This window comes from Odocoileus virginianus, chromosome 21 (assembly GCF_023699985.2).
Source record: "Odocoileus virginianus isolate 20LAN1187 ecotype Illinois chromosome 21, Ovbor_1.2, whole genome shotgun sequence".
NCBI lineage: Eukaryota > Metazoa > Chordata > Mammalia > Artiodactyla > Cervidae > Odocoileus > Odocoileus virginianus.
Genome location: NC_069694.1, coordinates 41,415,506 through 41,438,094, shown reverse-complemented (window position 1 = coordinate 41,438,094; position 22,589 = coordinate 41,415,506). Strand labels below are relative to the sequence as shown.

Here is a 22,589-nt window from a genome sequence, read left to right as displayed (position 1 = left end):
TGAAGAGACGTGGAAAGGGTAGAATAAACTGAAAACACCCCAGGCGGTTCCAGAGGGAAACCTCCAGCTCCGAAGGATGGGGCGACCATGACGCCAATGAAACGCGTCAGCTCGGCGCGCAGCCGGCAGCCCCGCCCCTCGCCATTAGCCCCGCCCACACGCGTTCGGCTGCTTTTGCCTCAGGGCTGCGCGTGGGCCCGGCGGCGGTTGCTGTGCTCCACGCGTCGCTCCCTGGGCAGCGGAAGCTGCTGTAGCGATTGTAGGTACAACCCTTTTGTCTTTACTCTCCCTTTGGGCACTAGTCCCTCGTTTCTCGCGGTCTTTCCCCTCCCGTGGCGCCCAGGAACGCCTTCCCGTCCCCTTCGCTCTAAGGAGCGTACGTCTGCTCCTTTGCCGGGCTCTGGGGAAACAGCCATAGATGTCTATTTCTTCTCTCGTCTCTCTGACTTGTTTCTTTGCTCCCTCACTCCACGTGTCTCTTCTTTATTCTCTCCGTTCCTCTTCCATTTCTTTCTCTCATTTTACAGAGTACTCGCAAATAAGAAAGAAGAGGTTTGTCAGTCAAGAGTGACAGAAAAAATCATTTTATTAAGCGCAGATTCTCGTACAGGTGGTGAATATCTGCAAATGAACGTTCGCAAGCTCCTGTGATTGGAGGTGTGCTCCAGGATTGGTTGCTGACACTGGAAGGCTCACCTCCCTCCTCCCGCGCCCCTCACCCCGCCTGTTTCTGTCGGCTTTGATCGCCGTGGACAAGCCCTTCAGATCAGTGCTTCTGAAGGATTGAGGGCTGTTGTTGCACAGGTACCATGTGTCAGGCGTGTCGTGTAGGAGCCCTTGTGCGAGGCCTGCGCCTGGTCCCCGACGCCTCTCTCTGTGTGTCCTGTAGTCTATAAAAGATCAGATGGGATGATGGAGAGGAAAGATTGGCTTGGGTCGCACCGAGAGAGGTCAGACCCCACTAAATAATTTTCCATAAAAATAAATAGTATTGTTATTTGTGCAACAGAAGTGTGGGAAATTAACACGTTACTCTCACACGTAAAGAATTCAAGCCCCAGACGTTTTGGTCACTGTGCCTCTGAAATGAATATTCATATTTACTACCTTCTGTGAATACTAGAATTTATACCGCTGGTTTTGTCAGTTGACTCTCTAGTTTTAACTCCTGCCCAATACCAGAGAAGAGGACAGAGGCAGGTGCAGTAATAGCAATATATAAAGTAACATTTTTATTGCACATCCCATTTTGTACATTATTTTCATACTCATCCAGTTTATACAACCTGTGAGATAAAGTTGGTTAACAAAGCTCCATTTTACTGAAGAGGGAACTAAACACTGAGATTAGGCAGTCCCTGGAACATTGTACTTCCCTGTCCCTGGAACATAGGCTTCGCTGGAGGCTCAGACAGTAAAGAATCTGCGTACAAAGTGGGAGACCAGGGTTCCATCCCTGGATTGGGAAGATCACCTGGAGTAGGGCACCGCAACCCACTTCAGTATTCTTTCTTGAAAAATCCCATGAACAGAGGAGCCTGGCGGGCTACAGTCCATGGGGTCACAAAGAGTCGGACATCATTGAGCAATTAAGCATAGCATACTGGAACATAGTACGATATACAGTAAATACATTCGGTAAATACTTTAAAAGGGATCAATGGGTGAGATTTTCAAGGAGCCACGCCGTATTTACTTTTGTATTCTCTAGACCCAGAGGTAAGTCTAGTAATAGTAAGCCCACAAATATAAGTTAGAGAGGTCGAGTGACTTACTCAGGTCATTTGCTCAAGTCGAGTGACTTGCTGAGATATTTTTAGGGGACTTGCCAGGCATTGTGAATATCATGGTTAAAAAAGACTGGCAAGATTCCTGACTCATGGAGCTTACATTTTAGTGAAGGTAGAAAATAAACAGGTAAACAATATCTGTATAAGGAAACTTGGATAATGGCGAGTGCAGTGAAGAAGTAAAACAGTGTGAAGTGAGAGGATCTAAGGGAGCAGTTACTTTAGATTGATTGGTTAGGGAAGGCCTCTCTGAAGAGTTGACATTTGTGCTGAGACCTCAGTGACATAAAAAAGCCAGCCATGGAAATACTGGGGATCAGAATATTGCAGGTAAAAGAAACTACAATTGCAAAAACCCAAGGTAGGAAAGAACTTGACTCTTTCAAAGAGCATCATTAAGAATGCTGTAGCTGGAAGGTAGGAAAAGTGGAACAAGATGAACTTGGAGGTGAACAAGGAGAGATAGGTAGGGGCCCAAGCATGTAAGGCTTTGAGTTGGTCATGGGGATCTACCCATGGAATAAGCTAAGAATTTATTTATTAAAAGTGTGATGAGAAACCAATGGGGTTTTTTTTTGGTAGGGAGTAATATAATCTGATTTATTGTATAAAGGTCTGTTCCACCTGTTATGTGGTAAATGGGCCCCAGGGGATGGGCAGCAAGAGTAGGAGCACAGGGTGGTAATCCAGGAAGGAATGGCCATGGTTTTGGCTAATGTGGTATAAACATGTTTGGGTGTGAGATATATATGGTGGCAGAACCTACAGACTTGATGATGTTTTAAATATAGGAGTGAGAGAAAGAAGCTTCTGGGTTTTTGTCTTGAGCTTTAGTGGATGGTTTTGCCATTTACCAAAGAATCTGCCTACAGTGCAGGAGACATGGGTTCAATCCCTGAGTCAGGAAGATCCCCTCCCTGGAGAAGGGAATGCTACTTCTGTATTCTTGCCTGGAAAATGCCATGGAGAGAGGAACCTGGTGGGCTACAGTCCATGGGGTTGCAAATAATCAGACATGACTGAGCAACTAACACTTTTCAATTTACCAAATAGTAAAGACTTGGGAAGAAATTGTGTAGGGGGGAGTATTTTTATTTTGCTCACCTTACATTTGATCTGCTTATTAAAAATATAAAGTAAGTTCTGAGTTTTGAGTTCTGTATATGGGACCAAAGATAGAAAGTTGAGAGACATCAGCATGTATCAATAGATAAAACTGCCTAGGGAAAGTATGTTCATAGCATTCCAGTGATTAGAGGTAAAACAGAGGAGAAGAAGCAAGCAAAGGAGATGAAGGAGTAGGCAGTGAGATAGGAAGAAAACCCAAAGCATGTGGTGACTTGAAAAGCCAAGATGACAAAGCATGGCTAATGGTATTGACACATTCTTAGAGGTAATGTAAAATAAATGACTGCTGAGTTTTAATAAGCACAATAAAGAGTATGTGTGATGTGAAGAAATGGACGTGGATATCTGAAGATATGTCACTATGAAGAAGAACTGAGAAATGGAATATGTGGGGTTGAAGCAGAATTCTTAAACATGGGATGCTTAAGTATGTTTTTAAGCTAATGGGAGTGATCCAGTGTAGAGGGAGAAAATATTGTACAAGAAAGAAAATATATATCTTAAAAGTGGAGTCTCTGAGAAAGTGAGAAGGAATTGAATCCAGGGAATGTGTAGAAATGTTGACCTAGGAACATGAACATAAAACATAATGGGAAGAAAGGCAGTGAGTATAGGTAGAGATGCAGATACATGGGTGGATTCAGTGATCAGATGAGTTTCTGCTTGAAGTTAATCAGTAGGAGAAGGAACATTTGGATGAAAGTTTTTAAGAGGTGAAGAGAAGATATAAAAATAGTCATTTTGAACACAGAAGGCAGTCATACTTGTCTTAGTTCGTTCAGGCTGCTATAACAACAAAAAATACAGTCTGGTTGTCTTACAAACAGATTTTTTTTCTCATGGTTCTAGATGCTGAGAGCTCCAAGATCAAGGTGCCAGCAGATTTAGTGTCTGGTGAGGGCTCAAGTCTTGGTTCATATGTGTCTGAAAAAGGCAGGGGGGTTCTCTGGGTCTCTCTTATAGATTGCATTCGCTGGGTCTCTTTTTATGATTGCATTCATGTGTGCTCTGCCCTCATGAACTAATCACCTCCCAAAGGCCCACCTCTTAATACCACCATCACATTGGGGGTTAGGATTTCTACATATGGATTTTGAGGAGTTACAAATATTCAGTCTATAGCAATACTAGAGAAGCATAGTAGCATAGCCGGGCAAAATTGAGTGGACATTTGATGTTTGTGGCCTTGTGAGTATGTTGCTGAGATAGGGTGGAAAAAGGATCATAGGAGCCAAGGAGATCAAGAAACTGAAAGATGAGAGTGGTGGGTGGGCAGACTGCCTGGGTGTCGGTAGATAGGTTAGTAGCTGACCTAGTCCTTGAATCCAGATATCCTGCCTTAGCATAATGTGGTACCATTTTACTGAGAAATTATTCAAATTGTTACTGTTTTGTGCCACCTACACTTCCAATTAACATTTTCTCAAAAATTGTGGCCTGGTATTTTTTTGTTCCATATGTCTAAATTCTAGACTTTCAATGACTGATATTTTTAACTCTTGTCCCTTTAATATTTACTTGTTAAATTTTTTGGCTTGTTTATCTGCCTGTGTGTGTATTTTGTTTTTGTTTTAAATCAGATTTATTATCATTTATATATCATACTATTCATAACCTATTTATTTAAAGTATACATTTCAGTGCTTTTGGTGTATTCACAGATATGAATAACTATCGCTGTGGTTTTGGAACATTTTCATCACCTTAAAAAGAAATGCCATGCCTTGTTGCTAAAATCTTTGTGTCCTCCCCATTCCTAACCCTACGCAACTACTAATCTACTTTCTGTCTCTGTAGATTTCCCTGTTATATACTTTCACATAAATGGATAATATGTAATCTTTTGTGATTGGCTTTTTTCATTTAGTATTATGTTTTCAAGGTTTATCATAACATGTATTTTTAATGGCTGGATAATATTCCATTGTGTAGGTATACCGCATTTAGCTTATCCATTCATCTGCTGATGAATATTTGGGTTGATCTGCCTTTTGGCTGTTATTAGTAATGCTGCTATAAATATTTGTTTATAGGTTTCTGTGTGGACATATGTATTCTTGAGAATATACCTAAGAGTAAAATTGCTAGGTCATCTGGTAACTATGTTAAATCATTTCAGGAACTGCCAGATTGTTTTCCAAAGTGGCTGTATCATTTAACATTATCACCAGCAGTAGAGGAGGATCCTATTTCTCCAAATCATTGTCAACACTTGTTATCTGACTTTTATTTTAGAGAGGTATAGCTGATACACGATATTATATAAGCTTCAGGTGTACAACATAGGATTCACAATTTTTAAAAGTTATACTCCATTTTTAACTATTATAATATATTGGCTATATTCCCTGTGCTGTACAATATATCACTGTAGCTCATTTGTTTTATATATAGTAGTTTGTACCTTTTAATCTGAGAAGCATTTCTTGGATCCCATGTATCAAACGTGGAGAAGGAAATGGCAACCCACTCCAGTTGTCTTGCCTGGAGAATCCCATAGACAGAGGAGCCTGGCATGCTATAGCCCATGGGGTCGCAAGAGTCAGACACAACTTAGCAACTAAACCACCACCACCATATATCGTATGTGCTTCCACAATACCCTGGTGCTGCTGCTGCTGCTGCTGCTAAGTCACTTCAGTCGTGTCCGACTCTGTGCGACCCCATAGATAGCAGCCCACCAGGCTCCTCTGCCCACGGAATTCTTCAGGCAAGAATACTGGAGTGGGTTGCCATTTCCTTCTCTGCCACAATACCCTATACTGACCAAATTCTATATAAGGAAGAATACAGTACCAGTTACTTAGTGTACTCTCAATGTTTATTAAGTGAAAAATTGATGGTAATCAAACATGCAGTTATCATACTGGGGTGGATCCTGCCATAAGAATGCAGACCAAAGGGAGCTTCTACAAGAAAAACTTCTTAAACCATGTAGAATTAGCTGGGCCAAAAGCCAGGGTGTGGAGTGAGAAGGCAACATATAAAATTGATAAAGTCTTGAAGATGTAAAGCATGACCACTTTGAAGAACTACAGTTTAGTACAGTTGAAGTTTAGAATGCCAAGTGAAGAATAAGGAGATATACAAGGACAAAGTTAGCTGTTATAACAGAGGGCTCTGTAAGCTGAGTTTGAGGAGTCTGGATGTTTTTCTTCTATGGGAAGCTATTCAAGAATATTAAGCAGGTCATTCTACATTTTAGAAGATTACTCTGCATTATGAAAATTACAGTAGGGAGGACCAAGGCTAGAAAAATGGGGAAAACAATTGGAAAGGCCATGACGGTGTTTAGGGAGAAAGGTGCTTATGGCCTGGACTGTGGTAGTGGCAATTTACATGGAGAAAAGTGGAAAAATTTGTTAAATATTTAGGAGCTTGTGTTCTGCCAACTGAATGTTGGCAGAAAAGAAGTGGGGAGAAGGAATGACTCCTCAGTTCCTCACTTGAGCAACTAGGTAGATGGTAGCTTTACTCTGAGATAGTAAATTTTCTGAAGAAGGAATAGATTTGGGGAATGGTCTTGGGTTCAGTTGTGCATAGACTGAGCTTAAAATACTTATAAAGGTGATCAAGTAGAGATATTCAATATTTCGGTAAATATACCAGATAGAATCTTAGGGGGGCTTCTCTAGACCAGACTCATCAGCTTACTGGTCATAATTGGAGCCATTGGGAGTAAAGTAAATTTCTTAAAAAATAGAGTGATAAGGCAGAATCAAAAGGAACTTCCACATTTAAGGGATAGATAGAGGAAAAGAAGGTTGGAAAGAAGCCCAAGGATAAACAACTAGAGAGACAGGGGGAAGGTAAAGAAGTGACCAAATGATGTGAGAGTTCAAAAGAGTAGATGACTTCCAGCATTGGATGTACCTTCAGGAAGCTTTTCTTGGAATAACCCTTAAGCAGCAGATATAATTTGCAAAAAAGAGATGCAATAGGAAGGTATTCCAAGCAAATAAAAGTAAACAATGCATAGAAGAGCAGTTAGCAGTTTGCCTTATGTGTAGGGTCAAAATAGCTACAGAAAAAACAGACAAGATGGTTTGATGCCGTGTTGTGAAAAACCTTGGATTCTGAGTAAGTTGTTAGTAACTTTATTCTATAGGTGAGAAAAACCATCGTGTTTGGTACTAAGAAAAAGACAAGAATATAAAACATACTCTGAATTCTGGAATACCTTGCCATTTTATTGTGGAGACAAGATCTAGACACCTTAAAAGAATAAAAATTCAAGATAATATCTGATTAGTGAGAACTAAATACCATAGAAATTTTAATAGTGGCAGAGTCCATTTGAATTGGAGTAGTAGTGTCCAGATTTGTATTGTCCTTATTAAACAGTAATGCTAGCTAGTCATTATGTTAAAGAAAACCAACTGATCTAGATTGATTGCTCTTTATAAAAGGTAGTCTCAATAAATATAACTTTTAAATTCATTTGTTCAGAAAGAATTATACTGTTACTTGTTTTCACTTGATGATCTCGATGTAAACTCAAAGAGATTTCTGTCTGAAAGGCAGCAGTAGTTCCAGAGATTCTAAAGGCATACATACAAACCCAGACATTGACATATATACTTTATCTAATGTTCATTTAACAAATATATGTGTCAGTAATGTTTAGTAGCTAAGGGCATGGGCTACACACTGAAGCACATCTGAACTCAACTGTCATCCTGCCATTCTCAAAGGAAGGGGAAAAGTTCAAATCTCCCTTAAAATAGTTAATGTTTAACTCTCACATTATGACTCTTTGAAGAAATTTTCTTCAAATGTTTTGTGTCCAATTAATGTGCCTGTCAAATTTAATTGATGTTTCCTAAATCTGTAGGGACAAGAGATGAGGAGTGGTTTCAGGTGTTTAGCTAAGTAACAAAATGAATCACCCACATTTAGAAGGGTCTTCCCTGGTGGCTCAGATGGTAAAGAATCTGCATGCAATGCAGGAGACTCAATTGGCCATAAACTTTTGCTAAATAATATGTATAGTCACTAGATGTCACTATTGTTCAACATTGCTCCAAAAGAATAAACCCAAAGTACATTATACACTACAGGAACACACACCAAGAGAAAGACAAGAAGTTGTTTCTCTTAAGTGACAGAAGACTAATGTGTGTGTGTGTGTGTGTGTACACACACATGATGTTTATATAAGACGTGAATTTCCCAAGCAGCATGTATTGATATTCTCTCACGATGTTTGTTTTGCAGTAGGTCCATAAGGGAATAGAAAGTAAAAGAAAAGTGAAAGTGAAGTCGCTCAGTTATGTCTGACTCTTTGCGACCCAGTGGACTGTAGCCTACCAGGCTCCTTCATCCATGGGATTCTCCAGGCAAGAATACTGGAGTGGGTTCCATCTCCTTCTCCAGGGGATCTTCCCAGCCCAGGGATCGAACCCAGGTCTCCTGCATTGCAGGCAGATGCTTTACTCTCTGAGTCATCAGGGAAACCCAAGGGAATAGAAGCATAGACTTAAAACTGATAAAGGCATTAGATTATCTAACATCCTTCCACCCTACCCCAAATACAAATACCCTACCCCAAATACAAATAGGTTTGGAATTGAAGTACAGGAAGGTGAAGAGTCAGGAAATTTTCTCTATATTAACAGATTAAAGTAAATAAAATAGATTTACTCCATAGCAGAGTAAAATCAGAGAACTTAGATTGCCCAGCTCTTTTTATAGTACAAGCTTTTATAGTATAAGCTGTGTCCATTATTTATATGTACAATCAAAGAGACATTGTAATAAAAACAGGTGAAAACAGAACTTCTAAATCAATCAAAATTTTCCACAACTTTAAAAGCAAAGCTTAGTAATATGCTACTGTATACTTCTAATAAAAATTATCAATTGAATAACCATACTTTTGCTATGAGCTGTAAAAACATCTCATTTTATCCCCCAGTAGCAAGATATATAGTATGTATGTATTTATACTGTACCTCATTCCAAAAGGGATTTTAAACCTTCAATAAATAGAGCATAATTTTTTTTGAATACTGAGGTGATTAGAAATATAACATACTGGAATAAAATTACAACGAAGTCATCTTTTAGTTTACAAAAAGCATGATGTCCAGTAAACTTAAATTTGGATGGTTTAGTTGCTCAGTCGTGTCCGACTCTGTGACCCCATGGACCATAGCCAACCAGGCTGCTCTGCCCATGGGATTTCCCAGGCAAGAATACTGAAGTGGGTTGCCGTTTACTTCTCCAGGGGATATGCCCAACCCAGGGATTGAACCTGTGTCTCCTGCATTGTAGGCAGATTCTTTATCCTAAATTTGGATGATTGTTCCCAAATTTGATACTGCTTTCTCTAGCTGTGAGCACAAAGTAAGAAAAGTATATAGTACTGTACCCATTAAAAGATGGCAGAAGATTGTAGGTCATACAAGTAGCATATTTCTGATTTCAAATCCCTAATTCCTTGCGTTATGCCAACTATCCAGATACACAGTGAGAGCACTCCTATTCTAGATATTCAATGAGAGTACTCCTGTCATCAAACCAAGCTTGGATCTGTTCACATGATATGTAGTAAAGCCAATCTACTGACACAGCGTTGTGGTGAAAGAAAGTGCAGTTTATTGCAAGGCACCAAGCAAGGAGGACAGGCATCTAATGCTCAAGAAACCCAAATCCTTTGATGGCTTTCAGGGAAGGGTGAGGTAATGGTCAATGGTACATAGTCAGCTTATGTACATCCTTCTGATTGGTTGGTGATGAGGTAACAGGGTGGTTTTTTGGGAGTCAGCATCATCAATCTTGTTCTAGTCAGTCTGGGTCTGTGAACTTGTGGGCAGCATGCCATTAAGTTCTTTACCTGGTAGTGGGTTTGATGCTGGTGGTTTAGTTGCTAAGTCATGTCCGAATCTTTGCAACCTCATGGACAGTAGCCCGCCAAGCTCCTCTGTCCATGGGATTTCCCAGGCAAGAATTCTGGAGTGGGTTGCCATTTCTCTAATCCTGGAGTGGGTTTCGTATCTGCAAAACACCTCAAGGATATGACTCAGAATATTATCTGTAGCCTTTGAGGAAGAACTAAGGGTCTTTTACTTTGTTTTATGGCTCAACTATTATTACTTTATCTTGCTTGACTGTTTTCCTCTGTTTCTGTATTTTCTCACTGCTGTGATTAAGTATGCTCTTTGGAACTTGCTGAGGGTTTAGGAGGCTAAAGCTTTTTTGCAGTCAAGGAGTAGAGGACATGATGCTGGGTGGTTTTGCCTGGAAAGGCCTGGCAGGGTCCCACCTGGTTTCACTCCTAACAGAAGACGTTGACTGTAGCCATCAGACACTTGGATTACCACAGTTACTTCTGAATTACACAACAAGGCTTTTGCTTATATCAAGTTTATTTCAGATAGGTGCACAGAACTGTTAACAGGAGTTTTTCTATCAAGAAATTAACTCCCCAAGAAACTAACTGTTAAGAGAAAGATAAAATTCATTCGTTTATCTGCATTTTAAATTACAAAATTCATCTTAAGAAAATAGGCATTTTTTAAAATTTCAGAAAAAAAGATGTGTCCAGGGAAAGTGAGAAGTCCAAAGGAAAATAGAGATAAGGAGCTATCTAGAGCAAAGAAGAAAGCAGACAGGCACAATATTAAAAAGGGGGGAAGGGAAACTAGGGTGAGAGCTAAGGCCCATGTGTTATGCCCATCAGCTTCTGATCCCTACATTCCTCACATACTTTGTTTTTCCCCTTCAACTTGCCCCCATTAAAGTTATGCCAAAAATCTATCCTAGGCAGAGTTTTAGTTCTTCAAAAGCTCCAATCTTTTAAGTTTTTGTTCTGTAGGAGCAGAATCTTTGTCTAAGTTGTCCTGTTAACTTCTTATCTATCTTTACAGTAGCATAGTCTTTAAGGATCTTATTCATTTTATAATTTATTTTATTTTTTCTTAATGTATTTGAAATGCTTATGCTTGATGTTAGAATCTCTTACTTTTCTTTCAAAGATGTCCTTCCTGTTAACCATGCAGAATGTTTTTGTTGTCATTTTCAGTATCTGGTATATTTTTATTCTCAGTTCATTCTGCAAATATTTATTGAGTGCCTTCCATTTATCAAGTATTGTACAGATCAAGGTTACAAAACCCCATATGGTCCTTACTGCCCTGAATTACGGAGGCTTCCAGTTCCATTCAAGATGGAGTAAGTCCACTACAACCTCTTTTTCACTGCTCATGATCCAAAACTCTGAACGAAATGCAAAGAGCAACTACCTGAGGACTCAGAAAAGTAAATAAAAGCAGGTAGATTGGGAAGGAGAGTCAAAACTATGAAGGTCAATTTCTCTTGCTCTTGTGGCTTTAACCTGAAGGTAGGCCTCAGTCGTTCAGCTATTTAAGGCCCACACTGGAGGCCAAAAACTATAATAGAAAACCTACTTTTATTGCCTGAAGATCTGGGAAATGGACCCTGCAGTCCAAAGTGAGTGTGAGGAATCATTGTTATTGCAGTTGTTTTCGTTTTTCGGCTTTTCCCCAAAGGCAGGCACTATTTATGGAATTATGGACAGCTAAAACTCAGAGAAAAGCATCAGCTTCTGACTAGAGAAACCAGGGGAAGAGACCTTGAGAGAAATAGGATTGGGAGGAGGTATGGATTCAGGAGAGGAGAAAGCTGGAGAATGGGGCTCCTTAATTCTGTGTTTGAACCCAATCAAATGTCTTGTGTCACCTCCAGCTGTGCATGGATGAGATAGGCCCAAAGCAGCGTAGCAGTGGCTTTAAAAACTGACGTAAGAATTTTTAAAACATCAAAAAAAACCACTGCCCACATCGCAGTGACTGAATGCCCAACCCCTGAGTGGCTTCATGGGGCGAACTAATGAGAGGATAGCAAAGGCTTTGTAAACAACTGAAATTGGGACGTGCATACAGAAAGTGAGAGAGAGCTTATTATCTGTACCAACTGAAGTTGATTGCCTGCTAAAACAAAAAGTAAATTATCCCTCAGAGGATTTTAGTAGGAGCCAAAATCTGTGCAACAAAATGTCCAGGATATATTCCAGGAGTACTTGATGTGTAAAGAGCCAGAACATGATAAAAAAAATCAACAGATGCCAACACAAAATGACACAGATGTTGGAATTACCAGATAAAAGGGTGAAGCAGCTGTGTTTCATGTGGTAAAGATAAGCATAGTCACAATAAATGGAAAGACACTAACAGCAGAAAAATAAAAATAGTTAAAAAAGAAGTAAAGTTTTTTTAACTAACAAATACAGTATCTGAAATAAAACATTCACTGAATGGTCTCAATAGCAGAATGGAAATGAACTAGGAAAGAATCAGTGAATTTGACAGATAAATAGAAATTGTTCAATCTGAAGAAGAAAATGAAAAAAAGATTGAAAAATAAAATGAACAGAGTTTCAAGGACCTATAGGACACTATTACAGAGTCTATAGCCTAATGAGAAAAATACATGAAACAGTCACTCTAATGAATACATGATTACAAACTGAGGTAATACTATGAAAAAAAAAATGATCAAAGTTCTTTAAGAACACAAAATACTTTACCTTACTTAACCTAGGGTTAGAGGTGGTGTCATAAATATTTCTCTGAGGATATGGTCCTTGATCAGAAGGGTAAAAAGGGAGTTAACCAGATGAAGAGAAATTTGTAGTGCAGAGTGTTTCAGTTGGAGGGGAAAGCAAGTATATTGGGCTTCCCTGGTGGCTCAGATGGTAAGGAATCTGCCTGCAATGTGGGAGACCTGGGTTCGATCCCTGGGTCGGGAAGATCCCCTGGAGGAGGGCATGGCAATCCACTCCAGTATTCTTGCCTAGAGAATCCCCATGGACAAAGGTGCCTGGCGGGCTACAGTCCAAGGGGTCACACAGAGTTGGACACTCCTGAGTGACTAAGCGCACACACACAAGGCTCTGCAGAAGGAATCTAGCAATTTCTCAGAACTGTAGAAACATCACAGTGGCGAGGAGTGAAAAAATGAACATGGGATGGTATGAAGTTAGGCTTGAGGGGGACCCAGGGACTACATTGTGCAGAATCCTGTGGGTTATTGCCACGAACTATATGTTTGTGTCCACCCTGATTTCGTATGTTGATATCTCAATGCGCTTTGTTACTGCTCATGGGCTTTCTCGAGTTGCAGTGAGTGTGGGCTACTCTTCATTGTGGTTTTCAGGTTTCTCACTGCAGTTGCTTCACTTGTTGCTGAGCACAGACTCTAGGTGCCCGAGCTTCAGTAGTTGTGCCACACAGATTTAGTTGCTCCATGGCATGTGAAATCTTCCTGGACTAGGGACTGAACCCATGTCCTCTTGTGTTGGCAGGCAGATTCTTAACCACTGGAGCACCAGGGAAGCCCCATAAGGTCCTTATTTTTAATACTTCCTTTTCTAAAATAGGAAAGCCATAAAGTTAGATATTTGATAGATTTTTTTCTCTTTCTTTTTAAAAACAGATTTAAGTTACAATGGCCATTTTATAAATGGGAGCATCTAAAGCCTGTGAGAGCTTTAGTCTATATCTGGCAGTGTCTGATGTATTATAAGCACTTTAGTTTTAAGAGTGTGAACTTGGGAACCAAGCTGCCTGGTTTTAGCCCCAGCTCCATAGCTGTGTGACCCTGGAAAAGTTAATTCAGTTATTCCAGGACAGGAAGGCATAGACAATAGGGGTGAACCAAGGGAAAATAGTAATGTATCTCAGATCTAGGAAAAATAAGTGCAATATCATAATTTGTTGGGAGCATCATCTCAGGCAAAATACCTAGAGAACTATTCCCTAGGAACTAGAACAGAAGTAGAACTGAGTGTCACGAAGCTACCACTACTGAGCTCAGTCCCTGACTTGCTTAAAGTGACCAGCGCTCCCCCACTCCATACATTCCCTCTGGAGGAAGGTATCGTTTAGACACTGTATCATTTCTTATACACAGTGTCAAGGCTTCAATAAAAATGATTAGCCATGCCAGCTACTAGACAACACTATATGACCACAAACCAAGACAGAAAATTGACAATAGAAACAGATTTTTAAATGGCCCAGATTTTTGGGTTAGGAGACAGATATGTTAAAATGACTATGATTCTAAGAACTAAAACTATAAAACTCTTGGAAGAAAAAATAGGAGGAAAGCTTCATGAATTTGGATTTGGCAATGATTTCTTGAATATTACACCCAAAGTACAGGCAAAAAGAAAAAAAGACGAATCAGACAACATCAAAATTAAAAACGTTTACACGTGGAAGGACACTATCAACAGTTTAAAAGACAACCCATAGAATGAAAAAAAATATTGATATTTGCAAGCCAGATATCAGATAAGTGATTAACATCCATAACATTTAAAGAACCCTGTAATTCAACAACAACAAAATAGTTTTAAAATGGGCAAAGGACTTGAATACATATTTCTTCAAAGGAGATATTTGAATAGACAGTGAAAAGATTCTCAACATCAAAATCATTCAGTCAGTTCAGTTCAGTTCAGTTGCTCAGTCGTGTCCGACTCTTTGCGACCTCATGAATTGCAGCATGCCAGGCCTCCCTGTCCATCACAAACTCCTGGAGTTTACTCAAACTCATGTCCATCGAATCGGTGACACCATCCAGCCATCTCATCCTCTGTCATCCCCTTCTCCCACCCCCAATCCTTCCCAGCATCAGAGTCTTTTCCAATGAGTCAACTCTTCGCATGAGGTGGCCAAAGTATTGGAGTTTCAGCTTCACCATCAGTCCTCCCAGGACTGATCTTTAGGATGGACTGGTTGGATCTCCTTGCAGTCCAAGGGACTCTCAAGAGTCTTCTCCAACACCACAGTTCAAAAGCATCAATTTTTCGGTGCTCAGCTTTCTTCACAGTCCAACTCTCACATCCATACATGACCACTGGAAAAACCATAGCCTTGACCAGACGGACCTTTGTTGGCAAAGTAATGTCTCTGCTTTTTAATATGCTAGCTAGGTTGGTCATAACTTTCCTTCCAAGGAGTAAGCGTCTTTTAACTTCATGGCTGCAGTCACCATCTGCAGTGATTTTGGAGCCCAAAAAAATAAAGTCTGACACTGTTTCCACTGTTTCCCCATCTATTTCCCATGAGGTGATGGGACCAGATACCATGATCTTAGTTTTCTGAATGTTAAGCTTTAAGGCAACTTTTTCACTCTCCTTTTTCACTTTCATCAAGAGGCTTTTTAGTTCCTCTTCACTTTCTGCCATAAGGGTGGTGTCATCTGCATATCTGAGGTTATTGATATTTCTCATGGCAATCTTGATTCCAGCTTGTGGTTCTTCCAGCCCAGCGTTTCTCATGATGTACTCTACATATAAGTTAAATCATTAGGGAAATGCAAATCAAAACCACAGTGAGATACCACTTCATATTCATTATGGTGGCTATTAATAAAATAACAGGTATTAACAAGTGTGTGGAGAAATTGGAACCCTTGTGTTTCACTAATGTAAGTATAAAATGGTATAGTCACTGTGGAAAACAATATAGCAGTTTCTCAAAAAATTAAGCATAGAATAACCATGTGATCCATCAGTTCTCCTTCGTATGTACCCAAAAGAACTGAAAGCAGAGACTTGAGCAGTTATTTGTACATCCTTGTTACCACAGCAGGATTCACAATAGCCCCAAAGGTGAAAACAGCCCAAATGTCCATCAACAAATGAAGGGATAAACACAATGTGGTATATATACAATTGGAATATTATTCAGATTAAAAAGGAAGGAAATTCTGATAAGTTGTTACAACATGGATGAATTTTTAAGAGATTTTACCAAATCAGATGCAAAAGGACAAATTTTTATGATTATATTTATATGAAGTACCTAGGGAGTCAAATCCTTAAGAGACAGAAAGTAGAATGGTGATTACCGAGGGGTTTGGAGAGGGAAGAATAGGCATTTATTGTTTGATGGATGCAGAATTTTGGTTTAGGATGATGAAAAAGTTCTGGAGATGGACAGTGGTGATGTTTGTTTAACAACGTGAATGTATTTTGTTGTTATTCTTCAGTCACTAAGTTGTATCCAACTCGTCTGTGACCCATGGACTGTAGCCTGCCAGGTTCCTCTGTCCATGGGATTCTCCAGGCAAGAATGCTGGAGTGGGTTGCCATTTCCTTCTCCAGGGGCTCTTTTTGACCCAAGAACTGAACTCACGTTTCCTGCATTAGTAGGTGGTTTCTATACCACTGAGCCACCAGGGAAGCCCATGTGAATGTACTTAATCCCTTTAAAGTGGTTAATTTTATATCATGTATATTTTATTAAAATAAAAAAATTCTAGTAACTATGATTAATTAGTGTCAGCCAAAGGGAAGGAAAATATATTATCTTCAAAGGAACCATAGTAAGAGTGATAGTTTAATTCTCAGTAGATATTATGGGACCCAGCATACAGTGGAACATTTTTTAAATGCTTACAGAAAATAGCTTCTTGCCTAGAATTCTGTATATAATGAGAATCCCCTTCAAAAGTGAAGGTGAAATTAAGACATTTCAGACAAATAAATAATGTAAGGCTTTATTACCAACAAATCTATAGTTAAACAAGGAAAGCGTGAAAACAGGCAATACCAAGGTAAATAAGAATATGAGGCAACATAAAGACAGGTTACAACCAGTGCAATTGGTTGTAAGAAAGAAAAGAAAGAAAAAGAGATTAAATGCATAAGTAAAATTTCTATTTGCCAACAACATAGTTTATAGTTAGAAAATCCAAAAAAGTTTATACATTATTAGAATAAAGTGAATTTTAAGGCCTGTATTATATTAGTAAAAACAAATGAATTTCTAAAATGATACTATTTTGGTAATATTGAAAAAAGCATTCAATGCCTAGAAATAAACCTACCTAGAAATAAGCCTAATGGAAGATGTGCAAGACCTCTGAACAGAAAACTGCAAAATGTTATTAAAGAATATCTAAATAACTGGAAGGATATACAATGTCCAAGGATTGGAAGACTCAATACTATTAAGATGTCAATTCTGGGAATTTCCTGGTGGTCCAGCAGTTAAGACTCTGTGCTTTCCCAGCTAAGAGCACAGAATCAATCCCTGGTTGGGGAATTAAGGTCCCACAAACCTCACAGTGTGACCAAAGGAAAAAAAATATCAGTTCTCCCCAAATTACTCTGTAGATCCAGTGCAATTTCAGACCGAATTCCAGCAGGTTGTATATGTGTGCATGTGTGTGTGTACATGCATATGTGTGTATTTGTGATTTGACAATTTGAATCTAAAATTTATACACAAATGCAAAGTCAGTCCAACTCTCTCAATATCTGTTATACATGGACTAATGTAGTGTTGCATAAGGATAGAAAACTAGGCCAGTGACTAGAATAGAATCCCCAAATAAATTCACACATATGTGGTCATCTGACTTACAGTAAAGGTGACCCTGCATTATAATGGGTAAAGATGATATTTTAAATGAATGTGCTATGCTGTGTGTCATTGCTCAGTTGTATCTGATTCTTTGTGACCCCATGGACTGTATCCTGCCAGGCCTCTTGGTCCATGGGGATTCTCCAGGCAAGAATACTGGAGTGATTTCCATGCCCTCCTCCAGGGGATCTTCCCAACCCAGGGATGGAACCCAGGTCTTCCACATTGCAGGTAGATTCTTCACCATCTGAGCCATGCTGAGTCAATTTGATATCATAAGGGGGAAAATGAACTTTTATCTCTTCCTCACACTATACAAAAAAATCAATTCCAAATGGATTATAGACCTAAATGTGAGCGACACAACACTAATGCTTTTAGAAGAATATGTAAAGAGAATAACTTTCTGGGTTTTCTTTCAGGGTTGGCAAAGTTTTCTAAAACAAAGCTCTAGCCATAAGGAAGAAAAGAATAAATTGGACTAAATTAAAATAAAAACTTCTGTTAATTCAAAGACATCATCAGAATGAAAATGCAAGCCACAGAGACTATATAAATGGGTATTTATATATTCAAGAAAAGATCCATTCTAGGAAGACCCAGAGGGATCAGGTGGAGAGGGAGGTGGGAGGGGGGACCGGGATGGGGAATACATGTAAATCCATGGCTGATTCATTTCAATGTATGACAAAAACCACTGCAATGATGTAAAGTAATTAGCCTCCAACTAATAAAAATAAATGGAAAAAAATAAATAAATAAAAGTCCAGGCAAATGTCTGAAAAAAAAAAAAGAAAGAAAAGATCAATTCTAGACTACATAAAGAGCTCCCAACAAATCAGTTAGAAAAAGTCAACCAATTCATTTTTTAAGTGGATTAAGTGAGTTAAATAGATACTTTACTAAGGAAGATATTTAAGTGGCCAATAACTATATGAAATATATTAGTCATCAAGAAAATGTAATTTAAATCCACAATGCAGTATCACCAGAATAACTAAAAGGAAGAGACAGATGATACCAAAGTTAACAAGGATTTGAATAATACTCAAGAGTATTTGGTTCAAATTCCAGCTATGCCACTTGCTAGCTGTGTGACTTTGGGGAAATTACTTAACCTTCTTGGGTCTCAGTTTTAACATCTGTAAAATAAGGATAATAATAGTAAATAATTCATAGAGTTATGAGAATCGAATGAGATGATTCATGTTAAGTGTTCAGCACAGTGCACCTTGAGTCAGTTGTTATTATCTTTTAATCCTCACAATAACCAATAAATTAAGCGGTTATTATACCATTATTTTACAGATAAGGATACTGAGGCCTAGGGAAATAAATAACTTCTATCTCAGCTCCTAGTTACTATGCATATGACCTATCAGTTCTACTTTTGATAAACATGTAAAGAGTATTGAATAATTGGGCTTCCCTTGTGGCTTAGCTGGTAAAGAATCCACCTGCAATGCGGGAGACCTGGGTTCGATCCCTGGGTTGGGAAGATCTCCTGGAGAAGAGAAAGTCTACCCACTCCAGTATTCTGGTCTGGAGAATTCCATGGACTGTATAGTCCGTGGGGTTGCAAAGAGTTGGACACGACTGAGTGACTTTCACCATAAACATAATTGGGTAATTGCCAGGCACAAATATTGCTTGAAAAATACCAAGTTTCTCTTATAGCTCCTAACCTGTACATTTATTATTCAGACTTCTTATCTAGGTTTTCAAGTTCTAATGTTTGCTCCCCTGGATACCATGTCCTGCTATCCTAATCATGTGGGTGCATGCGTGCCAAGTCACTTCAGTTGTATCTAACTCCTTGCAACCCTATGGACTGCAGCCTGCCAGGCTCCTTTGTCCATGGGTTTCTCCAGGCAAGCGTACTGGAGTAGATTGCTGTTTTCTTCTCCAGGGGATCTTCCTGACCCAGCGATCAAACCCAAGTCTCTTATGTCTCCTGAATTGGCAGGCAGATTCTTTACCACTGGTGCCACCTGGGAAAGTGAAAAAATGTTAGTCACTTAATTGTGTCTGACTCTCTGTGACCCCATAGACTGTAGCCCACCAGGTTCCTCTGTCCATGGAATTCTCCAGGCAAGAATACTGGAGTGGGTAGCCAGTCCCTTCTCCAGGGTATCTTCCCGAATCAAGGACTGAACCCGGGTCTCCTGCTTTGCAGGCAGATTCTTTACCATCTGAGCCACCAGGTAAGCTCAGTGCCATCTGGGAAGCGCAATCCTAATGATGACATAGTTGCAAATCTTAAAATATGCTACCTGGTCTCTTGATATGATTCTTGATGAATCCTTGTGTGATTCTTGATGTTATATTTGTGTGTTCCTAGTCCATCTGCCTTGTTATGACTCACAGTGTCACCTCATTCAGGTCATGGTTGAAATGTCCCCTTGATCAGTGTAACATATTTTCTTCAGTATTAAATTGCAGTCTGAAAATACTATTTTTCCCTTACTCTCTATAGAATATAAGCTCCATGAGAACAGAAACCTATATTCCTTTTTTGTTTTGCTGCTTTAACTTTCAGAGTCCAGAAGAGTAACATTCAGAAATTATTAAGTGAGTGAACTTTGTGCACTGACCTAATGACTTATGTGCACTGTAGCTCAAGTATTTTAATGGTGCTAATCCTCTTGAAAATTCTTCAAGAGATGGGAATACCAGACCACCTGATCTGCCTCTTGAGATATCTGTATGCAGGTCAGGAAGCAACAGTCAGAACTGGACATGAAACAACAGACTGGTTCCAAATAGGATAAGGCGTACGTCGAGGCTGTATATTGTCACCCTGCTTATTTAACTTATATGCAGAGTACATCATGAGAAATGCTGGGTTGGATGAAGCACAAGCTGGAATCAAGATTGCCATGAGAAATATCAATAACCTCAGATATGCAGATGACACCACCCTTATGACAGAAAGCAAAGAAGAACTCAAGAGCCTCTTGATGAAAGTGAAAGAGGAGAGTGAAAAAGTTGGCTTAAAGCTCAACATTCAGAAAACTAAGATCATAGCATCGGTCTCATCACTTCATGGCAAATAGATGGGGAACAGTGGAAACAGTGGCTGACTTTATTTTCTTGGGCTCCAAAATCACTGCAGATGGTGATTGCAGCCATGATATTAAAAGACGCTTACTCCTTGGAAGAAAAGTTATGACCAACCTAGACAGCATATTAAAAAGCAGAGACATTACTTTGCCAACAAAGGTCCGTCTAGTCAGGGCTATGGTTTTTCCAATAGTCATGTATGGATGTGAGAGTTGGACTGTAAAGAAAGCTGAGCACTGAAGAAGTGATTGTTCTGAACTGTGGTGTTGGAGAAGACTCTTGAGGGTCCCTTGGACTGCAAGGAGATCCAACCAGTCCATCCTACAAATCAGTCCTGAATATTCATTGGAAGGACTGATGTTGAAGCTGAGACTCCAATACTTTGGCTACCTGATGCGAAGAACTGAGTCATTTGAAAAGACCCTGATGCTGGGAAAGATTGAGGGCAGGAGGAGAAGGGGACAACAGAGGATGAGATGGTTGGATAGCATCACCGACTTGATGGACATGAGTTTGAGTAAACTCCGGGAGTTGGTGATGGGCAGGGAGGCCTGGTGTGCTGCAGTCCATGAGGTCGCAAAGATTTGGACACAACTGAGCAACTGAACTGAACTGAACTGAACTCTCAGCCTATCCCTTCAGAACTTGATCCAGCTTAGGTGATCACCCACATTTCTTGTTCACAGAGCTTACTAACACTCAGCTTTTGGTCTAACAGCTAATGACAAGTAGTCAGTCTAATAATTTTGATATTTCCTTGAACTAAAACTTTAAAAGGACTTAGAGATCTAATTTTTTCACCATTTTTTAAAAATAAATGTTATTTTCCGTTTTAGTGTCATAAATTTAGTTATGACTCCTTACAGGATTTTTTTTTTAATTGGAAAATAATTGCTTTACAATATTGTGTTAGTTTCTGCTGTATAACAAGATAAATCAGCCATAATTATACGTATATCCCCATCCTCTTAAGCCTCCCTTCACCTCTTATAGGATTTTAAACACTAATATTTTGCTTTATTAAAGTGAGAATATATGTAAGCACTCAGCATATGGCTTACTCAGATGTTCATGTTCCATTTCTTTAAAAACTTTCATTATTAAAATTCAGGGCTTCCCAGGTGGCACTAGTGGTAAGGAACTTGCCTGCTAATACAGAAGACATAAGAAACAAGGTTTCAGTCCCTTGGTCAGGAAGATTCCCTGGAGGAGGACATGGCAACTCACTCCAGTATTCACGCCTGGAGAATCCCATGGACAGAGGAGCCTGGTGGGCTATGGTCCATAGGGTTGCTATAAGCACCCAGTATATGGTTTACTCAAATGTTAATGTTCCATTTCATTAAAAACTTTCATTATTAAAATTGTTCGCCTTTAAGAAAATAGATACTTGAAACACATTCTTATCAAGTACTTAAAATTAAAGCTTGAAATCTTTAATTTTGTCCTCAACAGTAACTCAAGAATTGAAAGAAATTTTTAAGGCAAAGATCAACTCAAAGAAGTAAAGATCACAGAGAAGGTAGAAACAACAGATATTTTAAAATAAGGTTTTTCTAGAAATAATTTTTTTTCCTAGTTCATTTTTATTCAAAATAAAGGTTATTTTATTTTGCTTAAATGTTGGACCTACAGTCCTTTCTAATGGACCACGTATAAAGACATTATGCTGATAGATGTAGGTTTTAAGTTTAAATCTTTTTGCAGAAGTTGACTGAGTAGAGTAAATCAATTATGGAAATTACCTCAAACATACTAGTTCAGTGCATGAAATCAAGAACTGAGTTTTCTAATATATGCTTTTAAGATATGGCCCAGGATTATGAGCTACTGAGAAGTATTAAAATTTTTGTGTTGTGATTTTTAAAAGTCCTGCACGTGACTTTGGTTAATAATTTTTAAAGTGACTATTTGGGCTATTTAGATTATTCAGATATCTGACTTGACTGTGATAAAACTTTATGGTAACAAATTAATCCCACTTAACCGTGTTTGTTTTCAAATGGACTTATAATATTTTTCTTTTTTCTTTCAAATTACTTTTAAATATTAGCATGTACACTAAAGAACCACAAAATGAACACTTGGAGGATGAAAATGTCCAGTCATCTACAATTACTGAGGTAAAGACTTAAATTGTAACATATGACATAAAAACCTAACATTAAAATTTATTTTTAAAGATAATAAGTTTTTTCATATA

The 22,589-nt window shown here is 38.9% G+C and overlaps 1 protein-coding gene across 18 annotated transcripts in view; it reads left to right on the top strand.

The window, feature by feature from the left end:
• The first annotated feature begins 135 nt into the window (after nt 1–135).
• SLC9B1 (solute carrier family 9 member B1) overlaps nt 136–22,589 on the top strand; it is a 75,227-nt gene continuing 52,773 nt past the window's right edge. For 3 of the 18 annotated variants that reach the window (XR_011482525.1, XM_070452215.1, XM_070452214.1), the window contains exons 1-4: nt 136–259; nt 528–804; nt 21,842–21,908; nt 22,440–22,509. Coding sequence is in view for 16 of the 18 variants with exons in the window: in XM_070452215.1 (XP_070308316.1) it covers nt 22,441–22,509 (69 nt within the window). In the remaining 2 variants the exon portion in view is untranslated. Of the gene's footprint in view, nt 264–527; nt 805–3,767; nt 3,813–5,510; nt 17,884–17,943; nt 21,046–21,841; nt 21,909–22,439; nt 22,510–22,589 lie in introns of those variants that run through there. The other 15 variants (XM_070452201.1, XM_070452206.1, XM_070452200.1 and 12 more) reach the window with 15 other exon arrangements.